The 20462-nt window shown below is 40.3% G+C and overlaps 1 protein-coding gene across 1 annotated transcript in view; it reads right to left on the reverse strand.

The window, feature by feature from the left end:
• Nucleotides 1–20462, reverse strand: part of ATXN10 (ataxin 10) — a 139547-nt gene that overhangs the window by 106071 nt on the left and 13014 nt on the right. Inside the window, exons 2-4 of the mRNA XM_045552793.1 lie at nucleotides 16765–16956; nucleotides 8458–8540; nucleotides 1718–1814 (exon numbers count right to left, since the gene is read on the reverse strand). Coding sequence (XP_045408749.1) covers nucleotides 1718–1814; nucleotides 8458–8540; nucleotides 16765–16956 — 372 coding nt within the window. The remainder of the gene's footprint in view (nucleotides 1–1717; nucleotides 1815–8457; nucleotides 8541–16764; nucleotides 16957–20462) is intronic.

The raw sequence follows: 20462 nt of genomic DNA on the forward strand, positions 1-20462 counted from the left end.
TACCACATTTCCAATCGTCTGGCTCAAAACTTGGTAGATAATAAATGCCCAAAATGGGCCAGGCGCGGTGGCTCACGTTGTAATCCTAGCCCTCTGGGAGGCCGAGGCGGGTGGATCACTCGAGGTCAGGAGTTCGAGACCAGCCTGAGCGAGACCCCGTCTCTACTAAAAATAGAAATAAATTATCTGAACAACTAAAAATATATATAGAAAAAATTAGCCGGGCATGGTGGCGCATGCCTGTAGTCCCAGCTACTCGGGAGGCTGAGGCAGTAGGATCACTTAAGCCCAGGAGTTTGAGGTTGCTGTGCGCTAGGCTGACGCCACGGCACTCACTCTAGCCCAAGCAACAAAGTGAGACTCTGTCTCAAAAAAATAAAAAATAAAAAAAATAAATGCCCAAAATGTTTTAAAGAAATAAATTCTCAAAAATAAGTAATGTCTATTTCTATTATTTGAATCTCATAATTCTTTTCTTCTACCTAAGCTCAATTATCACTATTCACAAGGATATATACCTTCAACTCCAATTGTTTGTAGGAATTTGAGAGACAGACAAAGTGAGCCAGAAATGAATTAGAATTAATTTGCTCTTAACACCATACTTTACAGATGAGCCCAGAAAACCTATATAACCAGGGAAGGCAGCATAGAATTTAGGCAGTATGGTACTTAACATCAAATATAGGCTTTAGATCCGTACAGCAGCACTGGGTTTACATTCCAGCTATTCCATTGACCAGTGATAAGCTTCAGGTTCCTCATCTGTCCAAATGGGGACAGTATGACCTACCCTGCAGAGCTTTTGTAAGAACAGGGATAATACACAGAAAATGCCCAACTGAGGGTAGCTCAGCTGCTACCTTTGCTGCTTATATTGTTGGAACCACTGGAGTTACCTCATTCACTAGCGCCAAAGCCTAGATTAGAAGCTAGACCACCTGCTGCCAGACAGTGCCTTTCCTACTGTCCTGCCTCCTTAGCTGCTCACCTTCCATCTCTATGCTCAGTTTCTTATGAGCTAACAGAACTGCTTTAAAAAAAGTAGTAGATCACCAAGAAAACTACCAGCATCCAATCCAGAAAAACAGACTGGTTATCCACCTCTTACACTCATAAACCGACTGGTTATCCATTTCTTATGGGATAAAGGGATTGGTTATTCACATCTCACATTGATAAATGAATTGGTTACCTACTTTTTACACTGATAAACCAGCTGGTTATCCACTTCTGACAATTCTCCATATCTACCAAAACATGTGGCATTGTGCTGACCATATAAGAAGTATTCAGCAAATAAATAAGGGATTAATTCATTGCCCATACTTTGATGATTTTTTTTTCTTATAAATTTCCACGTCCATAACAATGTTATCTACTTTAACCATGACTTTTATTTTCTTAAAAGTAAACTGACACACAATCCAAGGTACAAATCTTAAGCGTACATATAGCTCAATGAATGTTAGATAGGTACATACCCATTGGTACCGCAACCCAGATCAAGCTATAGAACACGTCCAGGACCCAGGACCCAGGAGTTTACCTCGTGTCCTTTCCCAGGCAGTACCTACTCAACACCACCCACCAAGAACTACCACTGTCCTGGACTCTGTATCCATAGGTTAGTTTTTCCTGCTTTTGAACTTCATATAAATGGAACAACTAACTACATCTTCTCAGAGGTTAGAAAAATTCTTATCAATATACTCACAGAAAGAGTTCTGGGAAAGCATGTAACCAAACAATAGACTGGGAATCTTCATTCCGTGAAGCAATGTTGCCTAAAAACTGCAGTCCACAACGAAAAGCTGAGGATATATAAAAGTAAAAAATATATAGATGATTAAACACAATGAATAAATAAATATATCTTAGTAAGAAATATACCCCATGTTATTAAATAGGAATTTTCTGGTTTCTTCTTTTAAATATAAAGGTCTCTCTCTCTCTCCACAAATCTTTGGGAATAACATTAATATGCCTTACCAAAACAATATACTCTATACAAAATTAACAACTTAAAAAAGATTGTAAATGTAAACACGAATATAATTACATTAAATATCACTGGAATATGAGCTTTAATTAAAAGACAGTGACACTTAGAATGAATTTTTAAAAACCTAAACTACATGCTATTTAAAACAGACATACCTAAAATATAAGGTTATTTCTATAATGAAATACGAAATCATGGAAGTTAAAGAATGGTAAAAAGATATACCAGGCAAATACCAAAAAAAAGGAAGTCACAGACCACTTAAAATCAGACACAATAAACCTTAACACATAAAACGTTAGTAGAAATTTGATTTTAAAAGTCATTACAGAATGACTTAATTCACCAGAAAGCTGTAACAATTAAATGGGATATACCTAATAACATGGTCTCAAATACGTATGTAAGAAAAATTGGTAACAGTACAGAGGAGAGGCAGGCGCAGTGGTTCACGCCTATAATCCTGGCACTCTGGGAGGCTCAGACGGGAGGATCACTTGAGCTCAAGAGTTTAAGACCAGCCTGAGCAAGAGTGAGATGCCGTCTCTATAAAAAATAGAAAAATTAGCTAGGCCTGGTGGCACGCACCTGTAGTCCCAGCTACTCAGGAGGCTGAGGCAGGAGGATCAGTTGAGCCCAGGAGTTTGAGGTTGCAGTGAGCTAAGATGATGCCACCGCACTCTAGCCCGGGCAACAGAGCGAGACTGTGTCTCCAAAGAAAACAGTATAGAGGAAAGAGAACAACCTACAACTAAATAGGGTAATTAAAATATAGTTTTCTCGAAATAAACAAAATACACCTTTCTCAGTAACTTACAGAACAGACAAAAATATCCATATTATTTAAAGAATTAAGTACGATTTAATAACCTAGTTTACATATTTAAATAGATCACCAAATAAAACTGCAGAATATTAGCCAGTAATAAGGTAATAATAAAACTGACAACTTAAAACTTGCTGAGATATACTACATGCTAGACACTGTGTTCTAACTATGTTAATTCATCTAATCCCCATGACAACCTAAGAGGCAGGTATTACTATTATCTCTATTTCACAATGACTAAACCAAAGCTCAGAAAGGTTAGATATTTCCCAAGGTTGCAAAGCCTGCTGGTGGTAGAATAGGACTGGCAAAAACAAGACATGGCAGTTGCCCCGGGACAGGGGTCAAGGCTAATCAAGGGAGGTAAAAAACAACAGGAGAGTCTGAGTTGAAATGGACATTTTTGCCCCAATTAAAGAAATTCCCACCAGGAAGCAATCAGAAAGACATTTTCAGGGGCAAACAGTCTACTGAAGTCCCTTAAACTTTCCAGGTCTCTGCTTTCCAAGAAGAAAAGGGCTACCCCAAGGGTGTGGCCCCAGAGCCCCTATCCTCTGTCTTTGTAGTTTCCTAGGATCTGAGCATTCCCTTCAAATCCTGTTGCCAGGTCAGGCTGCTCACTCCGACATCTTGGAGGCACAGTAGTTATAAGGATTAAAAAGGATGAGGCATGTGACGCGCCTGCGCTATTCACTAATTCATAGCAGCTCAACAACTGGACGTTCAGAGTTGCAAACCGTGGCCAAAAATCAAAACACTGAAACCTTAAAAGTATGCCAAGAAAATAAAGAGCCAAGAACCTCAAAATTGAATTAATATTATAATCTAAAATAAGGAAGCCAGATACAGAACTGCAAGTACACATTCATATTCATTCTTTGTCAAAAAATGACAAGAACAAAAAAAATCAATGTTTGTCTTAGGCATCCTGTATATACAGCGATGATTATCTTTCTTCTTTTTATTCTTCTGAGTTGATAAAAATTAGTCTGTAATGAACTTATATTAAATGTTTATAATACAAAAATACTAATCCTTTTTTCCAGGTAAGTCATAATTTAAAAAGACATTTAAATCTCTACTGAATAGTTTACAATACTAACACTCAAATCTGTGTAAATTAAATTTTACGTGTAAAAAAAAACCAACTTACCCAACAATTTATCAGGCAACTAAAAATTAGTGCTCTGAAACAGAACACAATTGTGGAAAGGAAAAGGTTTAAAGATGTCCTAGACACCGGAAAGGAAAACTCCAAACAAGGACAAATGACAATTTACTTTTACCAAACAGCTTATCAACTGATCTTTATGTAAATATTGCAAATGTTACAAAGCCCCTCAAAAATCCCAACACTATTTTTACAAATTAGGAAAGAATAAAGGCCAAAAACAACACCAATAACGCAATTAAAATAACTCATGCTTATGTTTACATAAAATTTGAAGAGCATAATATATTCATCACACCACTGTAATTATTCCCTGAAAATAATCCTCTAAATATTATTTTGACAATGTAATTACAGTTCTTACCTCAAGAGCGGTAACAAAACACTGGCACAGATACACTATTAAAAATCTACCTAGAATAAGATTCTCACAGAGAAAGAGTCAAAAGACAGTACAGGCACTTTATTAGGAACCAGAATACTTCTTAAAAGATTATTTGTATTAAGTTTGAATTAACACACTATAAAAAAAATTTTTTTTAAGTTTCACTGTTGAATCCAAATTTCATTTTGAATTCCAAATAAAATTCAGTAATTTCACTAGCTGCCTTTTTGAAGAAGGTGGTGAGAAAGACGACCTAACTTCCATTTTCCTACCCTTGCCACAATAATATCTTTCCAACTCTCACTAAACACGAGTCATCTACTTGAAACTGACACAGTTGAAAAAGAAGACCTATTAAACAGAGAGATGTTCCATCTTCACGGACTAGAAGACTCAACACTGTTAAGATGGCAATTCTCCCCAAATTGATCTATGGATCCAACATAATCCCTAGTATCCAGAACATATAAATGACTCTTAAAACTCAACAACAAACGACAAACAGCCCAATTTAAAACTGGGCACAGGATTCGAATAGACATTTCGCCAGTAAGTGTGTCATCACTCAGGAAATGCAAATCAAAACCACAATGAAGGACCACCATTTCACACCCACCAGGATGACTATAATCCAAAAAAGAAATGTCAGCACGGATGCGGAGAAACTGGAACATTCATACGCTGTTGATGAAAAAGTAAAATGGTTCAGCTGTTACAGAAGTTTGGCCGTTCCTCAAATGTTAAGTACAGAGTTACTGTATGACCCAGTGATTCTATTCCTAGGCACATACCCAAAAGAACAGAAAACAGGTACTCAAACAAATACATGTACCCACGTGTTCACAGCAGCGTTATTCTTAATAGCCAAAAGGTGGAAACAATCCAAATGTCCATCAACTGATGAATGGATAAACAAACTATGACATACCTATACAGTGGAATATTATTCAGCCACAAAAAGGAAAATGCTACAATGTAGATGAACCTCAAAAACATTATGCTAAATGAAAACATCCAGACACTGAAGGTCACATAGTGCTATGATTCCACTGATATGAAATATCCAGAGTAGGTAAATCCATACAGACAAAACACAAAATACTGGTTGCCAGGTGGTACAGGGCAGGGGAAATAGCAACTGCTTAACGAGAACAGGGTATTCTTTTGGAGTGATGAAAATATTTTTAATTAGGTAGAGGTGGTGGTTCACAATACTGTGAATGTGCTAAATGCCACTCAATTGTTTGCTTTAAAATGCTTCATTTTATGTGAATCTCATATCAATAAAAACTTAAGTAAACTGACACAACTGCAACTATCTAAATTGTGAACTCAGCACAGCTAACACAAAGTAAGCCTATAAGGACCTACTCTCTCTGACTAGTGGCTGTCTGTGAATAGCCAAGCCACCAAACAACCAGTTTACACTTCAATGACAAACTGGTCATAAAAGCAACTTCAGATATCTGCTCCTATAAATTTTCCCTTAGGTCACCTACCTGCTTCCATGAAAATTAATCCTGAGAAGAAAGGATAAAATAATCTTTCATCACATATTACAAAAACTAAGTAATTCTTTTTAGTAAATCTGGAATAGAGCAGAAAAAAACGGATAACACACCAAGGGAACATGGAGTCAGGGAAGATATCTTAAGACTGAAATAGGAGAGTGTATCTATGCCGATGAAAATGAAGGAAAATGGAGTCCAGAGGAAAAACAGGCTGCCTGGGAGCAAGGGCGTAATTTCAGGAGGAAAGTGCTAAGTGGGCGAGTGGGGGGGTGGCTGCACGCTAATAGTCATTTAATCACACCATTCGTGCAGCACTTCCCCGGTGTGTCTTTCTTTAGGAACACATCATTAAAAGAGATGCCTGCTCTGCACGCCACAGCGCATCAGCTCTGCAGTGACACCCGGCCCTCCACGTCAGGATCGCCTGTTACACAATGGAGCACATTCTGAACTTTCTTACTGAACTACCAAACCACACACGGACTTCAAAAATAGCTGCCTTTATTGAGTAGCGCAGTGAAACATGCACTCTACTGCGGATCTTTACTTCTGCAATTTTGAGTCCTGAGGCTTCCATTTTACTATAAAATGGAGCTACAAAAATATCTTTAAATATATAACATCTTAACAACACTTCACAACTGAATCCTACATCCTATCAATTTTTTGAGAATATTTTAAAAACCTATTGCTGCTCAAAAAAACTTAAAGCACATACTTTGTAAATTCTTAGATGATGTAATTTTTTTAAACTACCATTTCCCAAAGGAAGATTTCTAAATCAAATACAAAGACCCAAGATTTTTTAGCAAATTGAGTTTTAAATGAAAACACTAAGAAATCACAGAACTGAATCAGAATTAAACTAAGTCTGGCAGCACCTCTAACACACTAATTTAGCCTACTTCACCTTTGTGCTTCAGTTTTTGTGTCTGTAAAAGACTGTCACCTCTAGTTCAAGAGTAGTATGCATATTAACATTAACAAAAGTAAGGCTTGTGTTACATAGTAAGTATAGGCATTAAGAACTATATATAAAATAATTTATAAGTTAAATCATATTTTAAATACAGATGAAGAAATCTCATTTAAAGGAACTATCCATTAAATTATCTTATAAGGTAAATTATTCTTTCCTACAACAATTTTTAAACGTAGTACATCTAAATCTAGTACATTTAATTTTAAATTTTAAATCTAGTACATCTAATTTATAAGCCTGGATATTTACATTAAGATTTTCTCATTAAATGACTTAGGTTTACCCATGAAGTATTTCAATTCCTTAAACAAAAAGATCATATATTAAAATTCTATGGCTTTTTGAAAAACATTATATTAAGATAATAAGCCCTGTCCAAGGCAGAAGTATTGAGGTTAGTAGTATAAAGACCAAAAACATTCAAATAAGTCTAGAAAAGCTTCCAGCTCTTCACACGAAGAAGTCTGGTGTTTCTCTTAATCCCATATCAACAGCCGTAACAATCAGCCTAACCTCCCTTTCGGTCACACCAGATATGTGACTTAACAGATTTAACATCTGGCTCCCCTCACTGGAATGTGAGCTCCCTGAGGGCAGAGAATTTTGTCTGTTTCTGTCACTCTTCGAATCACACCCCAAACCTAAAATAGGGCTTGTCACATCCATAAATATCGAAAGACAGCGTATTGGTCTGCTCAGGCTCCCACAACAAGGTACCACATACTGGGCGGCTTAAACAACAGACGTTTATTTTCCCACAAGTCTGAACACCAAAGTCCAAGCTCAAGGTGTCAGCAGGGCTGGTTCCTTCTGAGGCCTCTCTCCTTGGCTAGTAGATGCCATCTTCTCCGCGTCATGTGTCTTTATGCTGTGCATGTCTGTGTCCTAATCTCATAACGATGTCAGTCATATACCCTCATTTTACCTTAATCACTTCTTTAAAGATCCTATCTCCAAATATGGTCACATTCTAGGTAGTGCGGGTTAGGACTTTGCTATGGTCTGAGTGTTTGTGTCCCTCCAGAATTCTTATGTTGAGATCTAATGCCCAGTGTGTTGGTATTAGAAGGTGGGGCCGTTGGGAGGTGACAAGGTCATGAGGGTAGAGCCCATGTAAGTGGGATTAGTGCCCTTATAAAAGGGGCCGCAGGGAGCTTATGTGCCCCTTCTGCCTTCTGCCATGTAAGGACACAAGAGACACCAACTATGAAGCAGAGAGCAGCCCTCACTAGACACCAAATCTGCTGGTGCCTTAATCTTAGACTTTTCAGCCTCTAGAATTGTGAGCAGTAAATTTCTGTTACTTATAAATTAGTCATCTAAGGTATTCTATTATAGCAATTGGAACAGACTAAGATCAACTTACAAATCTGGGGGAACGAAATTCAGCCCACAATAGGAAAGGAAGTTGCTGCAACTTTCTTTTATGATAATTCTTTAATATTTCAATATTGAAGTTTCCTTATCTCATGAAATACAGAATATGTGCTTCAATGAATGATGTAATACTCAAAGTATTGGTCTTCAATCCCTTTCAAAGACATAAATAATCCATGAATCATACTGCATGTTACCTGTCAACAGGGATTCCTGTTCTACTCGCAGTTCACGAAACAGAAGAATCAAATCAACAGCAACTCCAATCGTATCCAAGTTCCTGTATCAGGTTTTTAAAAAAGACAAAATAAGACAAAAGCTTTTTCTTAAAAGTTCACTTCAAATGAAGGTTCAATGCATGGTGCTGAGACTCGATTAACAGTTCCTGTGGAAGGCAGAATAATGGCCCTCCACAGATGTCCACATCCCAATGCCCAAGCTCTGTGAATACGTTACCTTGTATGGCAAAAGGGACTTTACAGAAGAGACTAAATTAAGGATCTTGAGACAGGAAGATTATCCCAGATCACATGGGTGGGCCCAATGCAATCACAAGATCTTTATAAGAGAAACACAGAGGGTCGGGGTCAGGGGAGGAGGCCACAGGACAAGGGATGCAGGCATAGAAGCTAGAAAAGACAAGAAAACTGATTCTCCCTTAGCGCCTCCAGAAAAAACACAGCCATATTGACCCATTTTAGATTTCTGAATTCCAGAGCTACAAGATAACAAAAGTGTGTTCCTTTAAACCACTAAATTTTTGGTAATTTTCTACCACAGCAATAGGAAACTAATACAGATTAGGGCAGCTGAAGCAGGGCGCTGCTGTAACAAATACCTAAAAATGTGGAAGTGCCTCTAGAATTTGGCAATGAGCAGAAGCTGGAAGAACTTCAAGGAGCATGACAGAAAAAGCCTATACTGCCTTGAACACTGAAAGCATGGCAGCTGAGGGCCTGGAAGGAAATGAACATGTTATTAGAGACTAGAGGAAAGGCGACTGATGCTTGCTACACAGACGCAAGAGATTAGCTGAATTGTGTCCTACAGTTATGCAGAAAGCAAAACTTGTAAACAATGAACTTGGATATTTAGCTGAGCAGATTTCCAAGCAAAATGTTGAAAGTGAGATCAGGTTTCTTCTTACTGCCTATAGGAAAATGCGAAAGAGAAGAAATAAATTAAGGGAAGAACTGTTAACTAAAAAGGAATCAGGTCTTGATGATTTGGGAAATTCCCAGCCTTCCAGAAAGACTGCAAAAGATGCTAAACAAGGAGGTTCACTGTTAGGAAAGCTGTTTTGGAGAGAAAGCCAAGGTTATGGCTGCACCATCTTTTGCTAGTTTCTGGGAGAGATAAAAAGATCAGAGTATTAAGTCACACAAAGGTCTCTTTGAAGAGACTGGGTGTGTGACTCATGAATTCCCCTCAGCAGAAGCCAGGAACACAGACAGGGTTATCTAAGAAAGATCCATAGCAGACCCTCTTGTCCAATGGTGTGAATCCCCATGACATACATGGGAGACCCACAAAGTTTTAAGAATGTTATACCAGAAAAGGCACTGCCAGCTTGGACTGAAATGCACAGAGAAAGGATGAAATGAAATAAGGCTGTCAGTCTCCCAAAATTCTATAGGCCGTAAACACGCCGAAAAAAACTACTTACTTGCAAACATGTGCTACCCTTCAATAAAATGGAAGTATGACTCTGAGGGTAGAGCCAAGGGCTCGGAAAGCAGAGTCTCAAGCCACAAAGGATTCTTCCCAGGCCTTGAAACTTAACTGAGTTTTCCAGAGTAGATTTTGAAACTGCTTGGGATCAGTGGCTCCCCTTTTCCTTTCATTTTCCCTGCTTTTCAAGAGGAATGTCTAAAACTGTAATCCTATGCCTGCTCAACTGTATCCTGTGTCTGTCGAATTGGGGGAGCAGATAACTTGTTTCCTAGATTCACAGGTACACAGATGAGGAGCAATTTTGCCCCAGCATAGATCATACCCAGAGGTTCACACATATGTAATTTAGACAATTTAGATGACGAGATTTGGGACTTTTTAACTGATGAGACTTAGAAGACATTCTGAACTTGAGTTGATGCTGTAATGGGTTGAGAAGCTGGGAAAGTTGGGACAGAATAAATGTATTCTACATGTGGGACAGACATGAATGTTTAGGGGCCAAAGGATGGACTGCGCTAAGCAACAGAATGGTGCTCTCAAGATGTCCACATCCTAAACCCTGGAACCAATGGAAATATTACCTTATATGGCAAAAAAGATGTGGTATAAAAAACACATATTTGGTCTTTGTCCCAGATTCCTGGCACAGAGTTCCTAAAACCCTTACAAGTTCCTGAGCAATAGGTGCATATTTTGCTATTCATAACAAGCCCCATTTGATAATATCTGATTTATTCTAATGATGTAACTCAGGGTGGGTCTCTAGATAGCTTCAGGATGGTGGCTGGTTGCCAGAGGAACCAACCATGTGACTAGAGGATTGGAAATTTCAGCCCTACTCCTGATCTCAGGGGAAGACAGAGGGGCCAAGATTGAGTTCAATTACCAATGGCCAATGATTTAATTGATCATGCCTGCTAATGAGGCCTGCATAAAATGCCTAAACAGTGGGGTGTGGAGAACTCTCAGGTTGGTGAACACAAAGTGCTCAGAGGATGGCACACCCAGAAAAAACATGGAAGCTGGCACCCCGCCCCCACCATACCTTGTCCTATGTATCTCTTCCATTTGGCTGTTTCTGTTTTGTGATTTGGTTGGTGTCACAAAATACCAACGAAAATTAAATTAAATGAGTAAATTAATGTGATTAAGTGATTAAATTAGCAATTTTGAAATGGGGAGATTACCCTGGGTTGTCTGGGTGGGCCTAATGTAAACATAAGGGTCCTCATGAAAGGGATACAGGAAGGTCACAGTCAGAAACACAGACTGTTAGATGCTATTCGGATGCGGGCCAGGCACAGTGGCTCATACCTGTAATCTCAGCACTTTGGGAAGCCAAGGCAGGAAGATAGCTTGAGGCCAGGAGTTCAAGACTAGCCTGGGCAAGATGGCAAGACTCAGTCTCTACAAAAAATTTTTTAAAAAATTAACTAGTCGAGGCCGGGCGCGGTGGCTCACGCCTGTAATCCTAGCACTCTGGGAGGCCGAGGCAGGTGGATCGCTTGAGGTCAGGAGTTCAAGACCAGCCTGAGCAAGAGCGAGACCCCATCACTAAACATAGAAAGAAATTATACAGACAGCTAAAAATACATATAGAAAAATTAGCCAGGCATGGTGGCGCATGCCTGTACTCCCAGCTACTTGGGAGGCTGAGGCAGTAGGATCGCTTAAAGCCCAGGAGTTTGAGGGTGCTGTGAGCTAGGCTGACGCCACGGCACTCACTCCGACCCGGGCAACAGAGCGACACTATCTCCAAAAAAAAAAAAAAAAAAAATTAACTAGTCGAGCCTGTAATCCCAGCTACTCTGGAGATTGAGGTGGGAGGATTGCTTGAGCCCAGGAGATGGAGGCTGCAGTGAGCTATGATCACACCACTGCTCTCCAGTCTAGGTGACAGAGCGAGATCCTGCCTCTTAAAAAAAAATTTTTTTTTTTTTTTTTTTTGGCCGGGCGCGGTGGCTCAGGCCTGTAATCCTAGCACTCTGGGAGGCCGAGGCGGGCGGATCGTTTGAGCTCAGGAGTTCCAGACCAGCCTGAGCAAGAGCGAGACCCCATCTCTACTAAACATAGAAAGAAATTATACAGACAGCTAAAAATACATATAGAAAAATTAGCCAGGCATGGTGGCGCATGCCTGTAGTCCCAGCTACTCGGGAGGCTGAGGCAGGAGCATTGCCTGAGCCCAGGAGTCTGAGGTTACTGTGAGCAAGGCTGAAGCCACGGCACTCACTCTAGCCCGGGCAACAGAGTAAGACTCTGTCTCAAAAAAAAAAAAAAAAAAAAAAAAAAAAAAAAAAATTTTTGTTTTAATAAATAAATATGGAGGATATGGCCATGAAACAATAAACGCAGGCAGTTTCCATCATCTAGAAAAAGACAAGGAAATGGATTCTCCCCAGAGCATCCAGAAGGAACCAGCCCTACGGACACTGTGACTTTCAGTCAGTGAGACTGATTTTGAACTTCTGACTTCTAGAACTGTAAGATAAAACATTTCTCTTATTTTAAGCTACTAAATTTGTGGTAACTTGTTACAGTGACAACAGGAAATTAATACAGCTCCCTATCTTCTTCACTTCTCAACACAAACGAGAACTATGCCAAGACTCTCCTAAAGAATAAGCATCCTGTCCTCCCAGGTTGGCACAGGGGATTACAGGGGCCAACTAGCAAGAACACCCGAGAACTTTCCAAGAGCCAACCATGAAGATCCCAGCGTGGGACAATTCTCTTTCCCATGTGTTGATGTTGCTGCTGACATTCAGTGCTCTTGCTCAGTGGCGAAGTTGCTGTGCACACTGACAGGAGCATGCCGCAGCTCTCAGACATGTAGGCCACAGCAAGCGTTGAGGACCACAGCCTGGGCAGGGGGCCTCCAAGGTTAGATGGGATGTGATCTGCACCACTGGCATCTGGGAACAGCGTCAAGGAGTGTGCAGGTCCAAACCCAAGCGCATATGCAGTGCCTCGCTTTATGAAGTAGATGGATTCTAACAGAGGTCCTATAGTATTAAAGCTGAAATTGAACACATTCTCTTCCCCAACCCTCCACCCCTACACCGCCCCCTCCCTTCAGGAAATGCACTTGTAAGCAGGTAAGATGACAATGTAATTAAGAGTCTACAGCTAAATCTGGGGAGAAAACAGGCAAGTTAAACATGCCCCTGCCTCCACAGGGCTCACAGGTGGGAAGCCAGGAACAGGACCCCACTCCCTCCTCCATCCAGCTGTCCCCTATCCATCAGCTTCCTCTGGAAGTCCTCCCACAGTAATTTCCCATCCGGCTACATCTCCCACTGGACAACAAACTACTTGAGACCAGGAACTGTGCTCCCTTATTGTAATGGAAGCACCTACCCAGTCCCAGGCACATGACAGGTTGCATTAAGTACTTTTTCAATTAATGTGTATTTTGAGGCTAGCTAGCTCCCTTCTCCTCTGAGCAATAAGGGAACTGAAATCTCCCCTAGAAAAGGTTGAATGATTTCCTCTGGGTTATGCTACTGAGCATGAGGAATACAGTTTACTCATCCCACACTTATTTATTGAACACATATCCAGTGCCAGGCACCATTTGAGATTCTGGGGATACAGCAGAGAACAAAACAGACCAAATGGCAAGTCTCAGTAGAGCGCTGGCTATATGACATACAATTCTGGAATTCAGGGCAAAAGTCAGGGCTACAGATAACATTTAGGAATCTGCAGCCTGTACCTAATATTTTTAGCCACAAAAATGGATGAAACCATCTAGGAAAACAATGTAGATAAAGAGGGGGTCCAAAGACTGGGGCCTGTGTCATGTTAACATTTAGAAGATGTGTAGATGAAAACCCAGCAAAGGAAACTGAGAAAGAGTAGCCCAGAGAGGCAGGAGGAGAACCAAGAGTAGTGAGGGGACGTCCTTCCAGGAAGGAATTATCAACCACATAAAATGTTTCTGTTAGTTTTGGCAAAATGAGCACTCCACACTGACCACAGGATTTGGCAACTCAGAGGTCACTGGTGATACTAACAGGAGCCATTTTGATGATGTGTTAAGTTAAAAGATTGATTGAAGTGAGTTTAAAAACAAGAAGTGGAGACAGGGAGTATAGAGAAAAAAAAAAAAAAAGAATAAGAACCTGCTCTGAATGGATCAAATCCCAGCACCCTGCACTGAGGCCCAGTTTTACTGGAAGGAGTTTCCAAACGCCCAGGTTTGGCGTGCACACGGCTGGGTGTCTCTCCCTTCCCCTGGGCCAGGTGCCCAGAGAGCACTGCTCCTTCTCTCCCCACCCACGCATGAGACAGGTGAGAAGAGGGGCTCAGTACCCTGCCCCCCAGAAAAGAAGAGGCCATCCCACCTCTCTTCCTGCTCTTGCTTCCACATAAACCAGGCCAATGGGCCTGCTGCCTGTTTCTATATGCCCACTGTGCTAAGAATGATTTTCACTTTTTTAAATGGTTAAAGAAAAAAACAAAAGAAGAACACAATTTGATGACATGTGAAAACTTTATGAAATTCAAATCTCAATGTTCATTAATGAAGTTTTAGTGGAACCCAGCCAGGGTCGTTTGTTCATTCACACACTGTCTAGGGCTGCTTTTGCACTATAATGGGAGAGCTGAGAAATCTGACAAGAGTTCACAAAGTCTAAACTATTATCTGACTCTTTACAGAAAAAGTATAGCAACTCCTGCAATGGGGGTCACATTTACATGCAGAGCTAACTACTTTGAACAGTTTTCTTCGAGCACTTCCTGCCATTTCATAAGACTCAGATTGCTTGCTTTGCTGTATTATACCTCATTCCATATATCCACGGCAAAAACAATTCCAGTCCATGCAAAGTGCAACATTCAGACAAAAGATGTAACAAGATTTAGGCCTTAATAGCATCACACCTTTTGAACAACTCTTTGATAAATTTTTAAAAAACACCAAAAAAGTATGTATTGGTTGTAATCCAAATCTTGACTGGCACAGAAAGGCTGGCCACAAAGTCCTTACTACAATCTTTGTTGTATTTCTGACTAAAAAATTATTTTCTGGATGCTGTTGCCCTAAGTGGTTGGAAATTTCCCTTTGAAAATCAACAGCAAATAATAATATAATTGTAGAAGGTAAGAGGCAGATAAACTAACAGCCTTAACTGTTCATTTTCATTTCAGCCCAACCCTAAGTTGCATGCAATAAAAACACAATCATTACCACACACAGCACAGCCCTTGCTTTGATGGCCCTGACAAAAGACCACTGAAATTTTATTTGCCATAGTATTTATCTTTGCAATGTCTGAATTTTTATAGTTTGCATGTTCACTTGTCCCAGGTCACATGGCTGCGTAAGGGATGGAGCAGTTGTCTGCAACAGGGCCAGTGAACAGGGCTCAGGACAGTCAGGGGAGCCCCAGTTTTAGGATCAGATGTTTAGAGTCAGAGATAATGTTCCCAGGCTCTCTCACTCAGTGAGTGACTTCTAGACAAGTTATTTAACCTCTCCGAGTCACAGTTTCCTCTTTTGTAAAAATGGAAAAATAGTACCACATTATTTCTTGGGTTTATTCTAAGGATTAAACAAGATACTGCAAGTAAAGCACCTGGGCCAAAGCACCGGTGCTGAGGGCAGGCTTATCAAATGCTCACTCCCTCCCCTCCAGGCCAGCCATTCGCAGCCACAGTCAACTGTCTGTTCTAAGGCTCTCCTTTCCCCCACACTACAGCACCTCATGGCCTGGAAAACGACAAAGGAAAAAAGCCTCTGGCCTAAGGCTCCTAGCATATGTTTTAAAATGTTGACTATTATTATCAAGATTATTTTTTCTATCCATTTATCTGCAAATGGATGGCAGGTTTGGTTTAGCACTGAGGTTAAAGGACTTTAGCTTTTTTCCCCCTCTCCTTTGATCTTAAAAATCTCATTAATCATATCAAAGCTTCAGGTATAACAGCGTCTAGGCAAAGGGCGTCCCTCAAGTGGCTTCTGCATCAACCCAACTTCACCCATCACAGCAGTGACAGGGAGGCCTGGAGGCTCTGTCTGTCTACATTTAAGTCCAGGAAAGAAAGGTGAGCATCCTGTTTGTGGCTTGTGACTTCATTTCAAGCAAAAATTTTTAATAAAAAGCAGGTTCCGGCCAGGCGCGGTGGCTCACGCCTGTAATCCTAGCCCTCTGGGAGGCCGAGGCGGGTGGATCACTCGAGGTCAGGAGTTCGAAACCGGCCTGAGCAAGAGTGAGACCCCGTCTCTACTAAAAATAAAAATAAATTATCTGGCCAACTAAAAATATATAGAGAAAAAATTAGCTGGGCATGGTGGCGCATGCCTGTAGTCCCAGCTACTCGGGAGGCTGAGGCAGTAGGATCGTTTAAGCCCAGGAGTTTGAAGTTGCTGTGAGCTAGGCTGACGCCAATGGCACTCACTCTAGCCCGGGCAACAGAGCGAGACTCTGCCTCAAAAAAAAAAAAAAAAAAAAGTAGATTCCATAAAATCCAAGAGGAAAGAGTAACATGTAAAAGCAAAGAACAGCACTGGGCAACTCACTGTACAGAACCAAATACCTCAAAACATGTTATAATTACAAATAAGAAATCTAAGGAATCCCTAATGTTAAACAGACTCTACTCCAGGTGGTACCATTACATATGGTCTAAGAGATTCCACTAGTAAGACCTGCAGAGGACTTCTCCCCTGCGGATGTAAAGGACAATCTTGCAGTAACAGCAGGTGACACTATAATGCCAAAACAATTTCTAACAGATAAACCAGTATGAAAGAACCAGCATGCACATATACAAGGAAATACAATCAAAGGTATGTGTGTAACTACAAGGAATACTACCTGATTGAATTTTGGTTTGCAGAACACTCTATACATGCGTTTCGGAGACACCTGAAGCATTCCGTTATTAACTGCAGACTGGAAGCCAGATTCTCCACTTGGGACGGATCTCTGCAGGCCAGCTCAACAGCAAGAGATGATTTCTTTAAGATATCCAGGACTCTTTGGAAGATAGTCCTGGGTGCCGTTTCTCTGAAAGAGGATAAAATTGTTACAAACCAGGAAAAAAGAATCTGATTTTCAAACGTCCTATTCAGAAAATTGCTTTTACCTATTTTTGTGGGGAAGTAGGCTAGCCTTGTCTGTTCCACCTCAATTTACAGCACAAAATAAAAGAGCTACATACATTGAGCACTACTTAGTATGTGCCAGGCACTGTTTGTGTCCCTTTTCGCATGTTATCTCATTTAATCTCTTCAATAAGCTCATGAAGCCAACGCTGGCCTCTCCATTTTACATATCAGGTGAATGAGTTAGAGACAAGGTTAAGTAACTTTCCTGCATCACTCAGTTCATCACTGGCAGAGCCACAATGCGAACTGAAGCCCTCTGGCCCAAGTACTTCTGCTCCCTGTGACAACCCAAATCCCAGTTTCAGTGACTGTTCATGCGTGTGGATCTGCCCTTAATCAGAACAGAATACCTGTGCCTCACGTTCTAGACAGAACATAACCTGGTCCTCTGCACACCCACTACGTACCTAAGTTCAACACGAGGAACAATATTTACAAAGGACTGCTAGAGGACAAGGACACGACCCATTCTCTAGATACCGTGAAGCCGCAACACTCGAACCACACTTCTATATATTCAACTACACAGATGAGAGGCAGGGAGGCAGGGAGGAAAAATGTAAAGTGTGCCAGCTCTTCCACCAGGAATGTGCGCCTGGAGAGAAAGATAAACCTGCGGCTGCCGCCTGTGGGCATCTCTGTCTCCACATGCCTCTCATGCCAGGAGTACTGCCTGCACTGGCTATCATTCCAGAGCTCTGAAGATAAGTTTTTTGTGCAACATGGCATCTAAATGCAAGCCAAATTCCTCATTCCATAAATCCCATAAAGAAACAGCAATTTGTTTTAATGTTAGAAGAAAAATTGCCACACTGGACAATTTAAGAGATTCTCACAGATGATTCTCACCCACACGAATTTTCTCCAGTCTCACAGGGGACTGTGGAATCAGTCTCCTGCCCTTCATCCTTGGAGTAAGCCCGACCAATACAGAGCTGTGTGTTGACTCAGAACTACCGGGACTGAGCCGCTCGGGTGCTGCGGAGACACTCCATGGACGTCCCCTTTCCCTCCCTGAGCTACAGTACCATGAGTCTTTGGATGCCAAGTGGAGTGTTTTTATCTTATCGATAGATAATAGAAATCATAGTATTTATTATGTTTTCCTCTCTGTCTGGGCCTTTAATAAATCTGGAGTCAAATTTATGACCCATGTTTAACAACAACACGAATCCTTATTTTTGCTCTCTGGCTGTTCCCTTCTTCCTAATTTCCTCCCTTATCTTTCTTTTTTCTTTAATTGTATTTCTTTTTTAAGGCACCTCAAATTTGGTTTTAGAAAGAGGCAGAATATAAATTAATCAACTAAACCACGTGTAAAGTAATTTGCTTGTACCTGCCCTTGCGGGCCCACTCCAAGTGTGGATCACGAAACTTGCTTTCACCTGGTCCTCTGCCACCTGCCCCTCACATGGGCACCACCTTCCCTCAGGTCAGCCCTGGACACCTTTGGAATCAAACTATGGTGCAGACCAAACAAGATGGAAGAAAAGCAATGTTCTTAGGAAAACTGGAAAACTGATATTCCAACCATAGAACAGTAAGTTCATGAACTATTTTATGAATAATTCCCAATGTTACATGTTAATTTGTCATATGTGCACCATGCCTTTATACTTTGAACCAAATGAAAAATGTTTAACTGAGCTAAAGCCAGCAAAAATCCAAATAACTATTAATAGCTACTAAAGAGTAATCATAGCAATATCTACATTTGGCACACAGTAATTCACGTTTGCCATATAAAGAGAAAATAATTTGGGATTATGATCACTGTCATTGCTCTCCCCATGGATTCCTGAAATCACCCAGAACCTCTAGAATGCCCTTCCCATACCATCCCCACCCAATTCTCTGCCTGGAAGAATACTGTGTCTCCTTTGAAACCTTTTGAAAATTCACAGCCCTGGTGAGGCTCTTCCACTACTCCAGGCAAACTGGCTCCCATCTCTGTGCTGTCCTGGAACTCTGTTCGTAAGACTAGAATAACTTGTCCACATCAGATAATATTTCCTTATCTTATCTCTCCAGCTAGACTCTAAGTCCCTTGAAAAATAGAGACTATATTTTTGTTTTCTACATCTCTAGGGCCCAGGACTGCCACTAATTGAATGTGTTCAAGTTTAAAACAGCGATGAGACTGTTTGCACACTCTTGAGTGGCCCTTGCCTGCATCACTGCCCTGCTATGTAACTCCAGCACTTACTGAGCCTGTGCGCAGAGCTGGGCACCAGGCCTCCTGGGAGCAGTGAAATCAGCTCTTTCAGGCAGCAACTGAAAAAAGGGAAATGCTGAGGCCTCAGATCAACTCTCCCCTCACCATTAAGAAATGCACATATCCTAGACTCAGAAACTTGGAAAATGGTCATATTTTAAGATGTGGATATAATGTACATATCTGATGACTGTTATTTAACAAACATCTAATTTTTCCTTCCCCATTAAATGATACAATGGATAAGCTTGTGGGACGGCAAGGAGTTGTAACCTAATTAACTGTATTTTAAATTTCTTGACAGCAAAGAACATGTTTTAGATGTCTGCTTCCCTCTATAAAAGGCAGCAATAAAAAAAGAAAAAAACTCTTCCTCTAGAGCCATATAATAGCTACAGATTCTATTCCCCATAGTTTTACATAATACATTAACAATTTTCATCAGATGAGGACAAAGAAGCTTCTATTCAGTAACAGTAAATTCTACGAAAGCATTTAACTCTTCTATACATCTTTACCTTCTCTGCAGCCTTGAAAGAAAACTATTTGGCATTACAGATCCAAAGCAGGTCTGGTGTGCTCTGTCTGCAAAAATGTATGTTCACTGTCAAGACAATGTAGCTAAAAATGTGTAATGATTAACGACAATGAAATAGCTAGTAAAGATCAGTCAATCACTCTAATATTACAAACGTTATTAATAATAATAACTGCTGTCATTTCTGCTTTAACCAAACTAACAAAATATATTCACAAAGACTTTAAAAAGCTTAGCTGCTTCATTCACAGAAGGCACAAAGTACTTACAAGGACAATTAAAATTCAACTGTTAGACATTCCTATTAGAAAGGAATGCATACCCTGAAGACAATATATAAATGAAATGTTACATTACAGAAAAAAAATCCTTTGAATTATACAAAAGGTAGAATTTCATTTCCTTCAAGTTTGAACAGATCTGTAGGGTTTAATCTTGGCAAGTCTTGTTTGAGTGAAATTAAAGAAAACTACCTGTGATTATATGTAACAGGTTAGATAGATCTAATATACTATATGTACACACATTTTACAATTAATTCATCAGGTGGGAAAAGAAAACTACACGCTAGTCATTGTGATGCCACAACTAAGATTTTCATACTTGTTAAAAGATTTATTCTAATACTTTAGATTTAATTAAAAACTGGCAT

This window comes from Lemur catta, chromosome 6 (assembly GCF_020740605.2).
Source record: "Lemur catta isolate mLemCat1 chromosome 6, mLemCat1.pri, whole genome shotgun sequence".
NCBI classification, from domain to species: Eukaryota; Metazoa; Chordata; class Mammalia; order Primates; family Lemuridae; genus Lemur; species Lemur catta.